This window comes from Pipistrellus hanaki, assembly GCF_964339955.1.
Source record: "Pipistrellus hanaki genome assembly, chromosome: 4".
Lineage (NCBI taxonomy): Eukaryota > Metazoa > Chordata > Mammalia > Chiroptera > Vespertilionidae > Pipistrellus > Pipistrellus hanaki.
In genome coordinates this window covers 96,790,363-96,798,702 of record NC_140506.1, presented here as the reverse complement: position 1 = coordinate 96,798,702, position 8,340 = coordinate 96,790,363, and the positions used below count along the sequence as shown (strand labels likewise).

Here is an 8,340-nt window from a genome sequence, read left to right as displayed (position 1 = left end):
AAGGTGGGTGATGGCAGGGCCATCAGAAAACAGCAATGCCAGGGCCATGGCCATACCTCACCAAACTCAGCATTCCCTCAGCCCAGCCTGCTCAGCCTGAGCAAGGTCTGGTCAGCTGAGAGGCTGTCTGAGCAATGAAGTCACGTGAGCTGGAAGCAGGCTTCCCTTAGGCCCATAACCACATCCTAGAGACAAGCCTGGAGCTCTACCCTATCCCAGGGCTCCGGGAACCACGGCCTATCACTACTCAACTCCGACATGGCAGGGCGGCCTATATTGAGGCACAGAGACCTAGACAAGACCCTCCTGATGGGTGAAGGGTGAGGAGATGCCCACAGGAAAGTAAGCAGAGACACACACAACAGGAATATCCAACTCCAAAGTTTTAATCCCACTCCCGAAGGCTGGGCTCGTCTCCATCTCGCGGGCCCCATGCCCAGACCTTGGCCTCGGCTTCTCACTCCTGAGTCTTCAGCCCATCGTCCTGGGGCCCAGTTCCAACCTCTTGTCGGTCCTCAGTGGTGACTGCTGCTTATCCTCCCTCAGCCAGTCTGAGGGAGGCCTTCTTGGTAATTCATTCTCGGGTCCCCTCCGAGGGGATATCAAGAGTCTAGGCTGGGCCCCTTGCTCCCCACTTCAGCTCCCATCACCACAGCCAGGAAAGCCTCAGTCAGGGGACCTGCTTCCTCGCCTGCTGCCTCCACAAGCCCCACTAAGGCCAGAGCCCGCTTCCGTGGGCACTGCCCCGGCCCCAGGGTCCAGCGTGCACAGTGGGCAGCCAGCCGGGGCCGGCCCAGGCGGAAGACCTCACCCACTGACTCTGGGCCACCTTGGGATCCCAGGTGGATCCGGCCCACAGCCTCCTCCAGTTCCTCCTCCAGCCCAGGCAGCAGGAAGCGGCCAGCGGCCTCCAGTGCCTCCTCGGCCTCTGAGCCCAGCAGGGGCTGGCCTGGCGGGGGAATGGGCCGCAGCGCTGCCCCACAGCCCCGGCAGCCGTGCAGGTGATGCAGGATCGGCCAGGCCGCGCTGGGTGACAGGCCTCGAAGAGGTACCAGGTCCATCTGGGCTTCAGCAAAGCTGCCAGCCAGCAGGGCCCGGAAGAAAGGGGAGGCAGTGGATGAGGCAGCTCGCTGTGCAGGGAGCCGGAGGCCCGAGTCCAGCAGGAAGTGCAGATCCGGGGCTGGGACGGGAGCTGGGCCCAGCAGAGGTTCATAGAGGCAATGGGAGGGCGGGTCCGGGTCCAAGGGGGTTGCAGGTGGGAGGGCTGGGCTCGCAGTGGGCGACACCAGGCCTTGGAGGCAGGAGAGGGAGTCTGCAGCGAAGAAGAGGAAGAGTGGGTGCGGAGCTGGCCGCGTCAGGGCCGAGAGGAGGAGCCGGAGGCCGCCCTGGTCCAGAAGGAGCCGGCGCCACAGAGAGGGCTTCCTGCGGGGAGAGAGAATCTTTCAGAAGGTGGAAAAGGTGCGACTGGGCAATAGGTGCGACCTCGCTCCCTGCCCCCTGCAAGCACCCCCATCCCCCTCACCGGCAAATGAAGGGCAAGGTCAGTGCACAGGCCACACGGTCCTCAGGGCTCCCGGAGAGCAGCAGGTGAGTGAGGGCACCCACTCCGAAGGGCGACTCGGCCTGCACCGTCAGGTTCTGCAGCAGCATCTCACCTGCAGGGGTGGGCAGAGTGGGTCAGCTCGGGAGCTGGTGTCCGAGACTGGGGAGGGATGGGAAACAGGCTTCCGGGCCCGAAAGGAAGGTGGGTAAAACCTCAGGGCAAGAGCCCAGGGCCCAGGAACTGGAAGTGGAGGGCAGGAACAGGAAGTGGGATGTCAGGGCTGAGCAGGAGCCCAGGAGACAGGGCAGACCCTGGTAGTGTTGGGGGTGGGGGTGGGGCCTGAAAGGACATGGCGCCTGAGCCTGGCTTCACAAGTCAGTGACCCGCAGAACCCAGAGTAGATTAGGGAAGGAAACGCCAACAGGTGCAATTCTAAATTGTTGGGGCCCCAAAGCATGGGCCCGGGATGGAGCTGCACTCTGAGGCTGGGATGGTGGGGCAGGAGGGGCGGGAGGGAACCCTCCACCCCGGTGCTGGGTGGTGTGGATGTGGGCCGAGGGCAGTGAGAGACGGAGGAGTGTAAGGTGAGGTTTTAGGCTCCCTGAGGGTGAGTGGCAGACAGCGGGAAGGGCAGGGACTCACCCAGCTCCCGGTGCTGGCTGCACAGGCTGGGGGGCCGGGCCCGCAGTGTGGGCCAGTCGTCCGGGGCGACCCCCAGCACCAGCCAGGCGCGCAGCAGCGCGGCGCCGTAGCTGCGCACGAAGGCCTCCAGGCAGGCGGGGTTGCAGGTGAGGCGCGCCAGGATGCGTAGTGCCCTCGGGCTGGGCGGGCCGGGCGCCCCGGTCACGTAGGCCAGCAGGCCGCACAGGGCCGGGCCTGTCACCAGCGCCCCGCTGGGGTCCGGAGCCTGGGAGAAGCGCGAGAGCAGCAGCAGCGCCGGCCCCTCGCGGCCCCACGGCTCCTCGGTGGCAGGGCTGCGGCCTCGAGGCGTCCGCACCACGGTGGGGCTGCGGGCCGGGCTGGCTGCCTGGGCCTGCTCCGGGGGCGCGGGCGGCGGAGGCGGCAGCGGGCAGCGCTCTGGAGACCGGTCCGGGGAGATGTCTGCGGGGCCTGCGGCGTAGCCCTCCGATATCAGCCAGGACCTGCGGAGGAGAGAAAGAGGAGGCTGAGCTCAGAGCCACGCGAGGGAGCAGCTCTAAAAGGAGGGGACAGAGCCCGGAAGAGGAGGCGGCCAGAGAGGAGATAGGGGAGAAAGGGAGGGGGAAACCCCAATCATTCAGCAATGACCGATGCCTGTTTGTGCCAAGCCCCATTTTAGGTGTGGAGTTTGAAGAGTGGAAAGGAATAGAAAAGAGCCGAGGGAGGGAAAGCTGACATTAAAAACCAGTGGGGATGGCAGCCCCCTGAGAGGTGAGGCCTGATCGAGGAGTCCAGGAGGAAGAGAGCTCTTGGGGACAGAACCGCAGCCAGAGGCCCAGAGGACTCGTGGAGAACTAGCCAGGGGCATTGTGCAAGAGCGGGGGGGACAGCAGGGGGAGCCTTAGGAGATGAAGTCAGAGAGCTCATAAGACAAGTGACAGGTGCCCAGCTCCCTCATTTATGCTTTACAAGTGTATGGGGAAGGCATGCGTGACTATCCTCCATTTTTCATGCAAGGAATTAGAAGCTCAAAGAAGTTAACTTTCCCGTGATAACCGGTGGCACCAAAATAAGAACGTGGGCTCCAGAGCACACCATCACAGCCAGAGCACATTCTCCTTCCAGGGACCTCTCTGGACCCCAACGTTCAGAGGTCCCGGGGTGGAGCCAAGGTCAAGGGTGGACGCAGGGGAGAGGAGGTGCATTTAATGGGGCCTAGAAAGTGGCCATGTGTGGGAAAACAAGGGACCAGGAGTCAGTAAAAGTCTTCCTGAGACAGAGGGGTGAGGGGAGCGGAGAGGGCCAGAGCAGACACTAACCCCGTCCCAGAGCTCAGGGAGGGACCCACCTGAGGCTTCGGAAGCTTCCGGCTTCCACCCGCTCGGGGGTCCGCTCCTCAGGAAAGTCCCAGGAAGCAGCTTCTTTTCCCTCTTCTTCCTCTTCACCAAGCTCACCGCACAGCTGCCCGGCCAGGAGAGGCACCAGCCCCAGAGCCTGCAGCCGGCCCAGGGCCCCCGTGTCATAGAGGAAGCCCACAAGGGCAGCCACCACACGAGGGTGCCAGGCGCTGGCGTGAGGGTCCCGCAGCAGGCCCATCAGCAGCTCCAAACCACCGGCATCCCGCAGCCGGGCTCGGTTGATGGCCTCCCGGCAAAGTAGGCACACAGCCCGCACCAGGGGCTGCTGGGAGGCTGGGCCGGCTCCATTGGGGCCTCGGCGTTGCTGGAGCTCACCCAGGAGCACCTCCACGCCACCAGCATTGCCCAGTGCAGGCCGTACCAGGCCCTGGGCACACAGATTGGCAAGGATCAGGATCGCTGACTCGCAGACCTTCTTTTTGGGATGGGCGGCTAGGCTGACCAGTGGGCCTAGTCCTCCACCCAGACTCAGCTGCTCCGCACAGGCACGGGAGCAGCCTCGACTCAGCTCCTGGAGGGCACGGACAAGGGCCAAGGTCAGCGCGGGGTCTGGGGCAGCAGCCAGAAGCTCAGCCAGTGGGCGCACTGCCCCCTGCTGTGCCAGGGCCAGGCGGTGCTGGGGGGAGTCCGCCAGGTTGCGGAGGGCGCGGACCACACTCTGCAGGCAGTGCGAGTCCTGGCAGGTCGTCAGGCTCTCGATGAGGAGGGGAACAGCACCTGGCGAGGGAGGGGGAAGACACAGTGAGCGGAGACAGAAACCCAGGCCCCTGTCCCACCCCAAGCTAACTCCACCCTCACAGCCTCTCACCAGCAGAATGGATGTCCCCACAGCTCTCAGGGTCCATGGCTAGGTTGCCCAGAGCACGGGCTGCTCGGTTCTGGATGCTGTCTGTCTTCACACACTGAAGAATAGTCACTGCAAGAGAGTTTGGCCTCCTGAGGGTTCTACCCCTTCTTGTCTCTCTCATTAACCACCTCAGGAGTGTGGCCTCAGAGGATCAGGAAAGGCCTCCAGTAGAAACTAACATTGGGTCTAGAAGGTTAAATAGGTAGGGACTTAGTAGGAGGATGACGGATGGGGCTATAACAGGGTATTTCAGGTTTGGAATCAGCCTTTGCAAGGGTCCAGAGGGGAGACCCAGTGTCGGCTATGACCTCATGAAGGGCTTGAATGCCAGGCCAAAGAATCAGGGCTTGCATGTGAGGCTTTAAGAATAAGAATGTGTGCTAGAATCTGGCAGCCAGGAGAGAGAATGGATCATAGGGGGGAGAATAAGACAGGGGACGCATGAAGGAAGTTGGTGCAATAGTCCAGGTGAGAAAGAACAGCTGCTTGAACCAAGTCAGTTACCAGCACAGCCCAGGACATGGGGACAGTGTTCTGGGCACACGATGGAAGAGGGAGAGAAATGGATGGATTCCGGAGATATTCAAAAGGTAGAATAGTGACTGAATGATGGGGGTTGTACACTAATAATAAAATATTTAATTTATTGAAGACTAATTAATGTGCCAGACCTCCTGTCAAACACATTTTGGTCCAGATGCATTTTATGCACATTTAAAATATGTTGATGTTTCATTACCCCAAATTTTAAGATTTTGTCAAAATTGGTATATCACTTGGCTGGTGTTAATCAGTGGTTGTTCAATTTCCTGTCAGGGCATGTGCCTGGGTTGCGGGCTCAAACCCCAGTAGGGGGCATTTAGGAGGCAACTGATCAATGATTCTCTCTCATCACTGATGTTTCTATCTCTCTGAAATCAATAAAACACTTTTTAACCCATATAATTTCATACAGGCTATAAGTAAACTGTATTCACAACGTTGCCACTAGGGCGCGCCAACTTAGCTGGGAAACAGAAAAGCTTGCTGTCTTGTTAGGATTTGTTAACTGCTTGTTTTTAGCTGAAGTGCCCAGTTCATGTTTAGAGTATCTGTTTTCTGTATCTGCATTTCATTTCCCTCGTCTCCAGGTATGCGAGGTAGCTCTTATTATCCCATCTGCAACAAGGAATCCTAGCCTCTATGGGTCTAGCTGACTGCAGAGCCCACTTTTCTGACCACTACATCTCATCAGATGACAGCCCTGCACAGGGCCGGACATTCAGGAGATACTGTCTGCCATGACCCTCATAAAGGGAGGGTGAAAATCATCGAAAAGTCACCAAATAATCCCTGTAGCCTCACCAGCGCAGAGGCGAGGGAGAACTGGCTGTAATTATTGATCTGAGAGAGCTCGAGTATAGTGTAACAGAGCTGTAACCTAACGGGGCGTGAAAGCTTGAGAAGGGTGGGCACCGCGCTGTCATCACGCATGTGCTTCCGGGATACAACACAAAGAACTCAAGACGCCGCCAAAGCCCAGGCCGGGATGGGGAGTGCGTGGAGTCCTTCTAGGACACGGGGGCGGAGCACTTACCCAAAGACAGAATGCCTCCGAGTCTGCGCACTTCAGTCCGGCACGCCCCTTCCGTGCAGCAGTTGGCCAGGATGCTGAGCGCCAAGTCCAGGGTCTTGCGCAGGCGCGCAGGCGGCGAGGGCGTCGACGAGGACGCAGAGGAGGGGGCGGGGCCAGCCGAAGCCGCAGACTCGATCGACGAAGGGGAGGAGCCGGGGCCGGCCAGACACGGGGCGGGATCCGCCGCCGACGCTCGCCGTAGCAGCGCCAGAAGGGGGAGGAGCCCGCCGCGTGCCCGGAAGCGCTCGATTCCCCCCGTTGCCTTGACGTGGCGCGTGCGGAGAGCTAAGAGCGCACGGCCCAAGGGTGTCTCGTTGGTAGTTGTATCCTTTGCTCCACCTAGACCCTCCCCGGCCGCCGCCGAGAGCTGCGCGAGGCAGAAAGAGAGCGAGTCCGTAGGGGTTGGCTTCGCAGCCGCCATCTTGGCTCGGGCCTAAGGCTCCGCCCCCCTCCAGCCTCCGATCTGAGGGAGCGGAACTGGAAGAGAGGGGCGTAGCCAGGCACCTCCTCTCTGACGCTTTTTAGATGGCGCCGCCCGCAGTCAGTAGGCAAGTTGGAAGTTGTAGTTCCCGATCCCGGCACTCTGACGCTTGCAGTCGCAGAAAGCACTTCGAGGGCAGTAGTTCTCTAGTCGCTGCGCGAGCCCAGGCGGTGCGTGCGGTGCATGCTGGGATATGTAGTTCCCGCCAAGCACACGTCCGCTCTAGTAGGGATGAGAAAGTCTCCCGGGGGACCTGCAGTGTGTGGTGCACCTGGAGATCCCAGGCATGCGACCATGGAGTCTCCGTACCGTGCTGCACTAGGTGACGTGTAGTCCGCCCCCAGGGTGCCCTCGGCAACGACCACCCTTTTCTTCTGGCTCGTTTCGCCGCCCCCCAGCGAAGTTGGTACTAAAGTCCGCTCTGAGGCATTGAGAATCCCGAGCCAGGACCAAAGTATCAAATACTTGACAGCGGCCGCAGACGGGGAGCTCCTGATCCGTCAGTTGAATGAGAGAGTTAAACTTACAGAAACCACTCGCTGCCACTTCCTAGAGCATCTCGGGCTAGTAGATATTTGCATGTTGGTCCACACTCGCCTCTGGATTTGGGAGAAAGAAGCGTCTGCCAAAACCAACTGTCCCGCAATCTCCAAAGCCTGTTAGTGCCAGGACTGTGGACTGACCGAAGCGAAGGTCCCTGACATTCACCAAAGCAGCTACGTGGGTGGCAAACCTACTGCCGTCTGGAGTGTGGCAAGAGCTTCCGACTAGGCTTCAGATCTGATTAAACATCACTGAGGGCGGAGCTAATAAATATAAGAAGATCAACTACGTCATCCTGGGGAAATGGGGGTAGGAAAGCGGGGTGAATCATAGCTTCCAGAAAGGGTGCCATGAAGAAAGCTGTGTTTTGCAGCCCTAACTTCCAGAAAGTGTGGCCTAATGAAGGCTGTGTTTTGCAGTCCTAACCTCCAGAAGGTGCCACAGAGAAGGTTGTGATCCAGGAGGTTCCATAGAGAAGGCTGTGTTCTGGAGTACTAACTGAGTGAATGACCACTGGAGTCCAGACCAAATTAAAATTTAGGGAGTCTTTAATTGCCGGCCGACAACTGTTCTCTCTCCACGCAGGGAAGTCAGAGAGCAGCCCCCACCCTTTGTGCAAGACCACTTTTAAGCAGGTTAACCACATCCTGTTTTTGCAGACTAAGCAACCCAAGACAAAGCCAGTTTTTCCCAAATAATGTCTGGGCCATGCTATTGATGACCATTTATTTACAGGGTCATCCTGTACTTTAGAAAGCTGACAGTGTTCTATCCTTTAAAAAAAGTGAAAAAAAAAATATTGCTCAGATTATTACAATTGTTTCTCCTTTTCCCCCTCATATCTCCCTTCCACCCAGTTCCAGCCCCACCCTCTGCCCTCACCTCCCCCCCACCATTGTCCTCATCCACAGGTATACCATTTTAATCCAGTCTCTCTCTACACCCACACGCCCTTTCCCCCTGATAATTATCAATCCACTCCCTTTCTTTGCCCCTGATTCTATTATATTCACCAGTTTATTCTGTTCCTCAGATTTTTAATTCACTTAATCTTCTTCCTCTTCTTAAATAATACCTTTCAGCATTTCATATAATACTGGTTTGGTGGTGAAGAACTCCTTTAGCTTTTTCTTATCTGTGAAGCTCTTTATCTGTCCTTCAATTCTGATAACTTTGCTGGATATAGTAATCTTGGTTGTAGGTTCTCGCTATTCATCACTTTGGATATTTCTTGCCACTCCTGTCTGGCCTGCA

The 8,340-nt window shown here is 58.2% G+C and overlaps 1 protein-coding gene across 1 annotated transcript; it reads right to left on the bottom strand.

Annotated features, from left to right (window-relative positions):
* Positions 1-370: 370 nt before the first annotated feature.
* ARMC5 (armadillo repeat containing 5) lies at positions 371-7,348 on the bottom strand. The gene is made up of 6 exons (XM_084880769.1): positions 6,024-7,348; positions 4,409-4,516; positions 3,531-4,317; positions 2,186-2,685; positions 1,523-1,655; positions 371-1,422 (listed from the first exon to the last, which is right to left on the bottom strand). The coding sequence occupies exons 1-6, from the start codon at positions 6,481-6,483 to the stop codon at positions 603-605; spliced, it is 2,808 nt and encodes a 935-aa protein (XP_084736895.1). The 5' UTR covers positions 6,484-7,348; the 3' UTR covers positions 371-602.
* Positions 7,349-8,340: the final 992 nt, after the last annotated feature.

What these genes read in the sequence shown, in the direction of transcription:
- ARMC5 (XM_084880769.1), bottom strand. Translation starts at nt 6,483, where the DNA reads ATGGCGGCTGCGAAGCCAACCCCTACGGACTCGCTCTCTTTCTGCCTC. An exon ending in CGGAGGCATTCTGTCTTTGG is followed by an intron (nt 4,517 to 6,023) that starts GTAAGTGCTCCG and finishes ACTCTCTTGCAG; the next exon opens with TGACTATTCTTCAGTGTGTG. An exon ending in TGGGGACATCCATTCTGCTG is followed by an intron (nt 4,318 to 4,408) that starts GTGAGAGGCTGT and finishes CTCCCTCGCCAG; the next exon opens with GTGCTGTTCCCCTCCTCATC.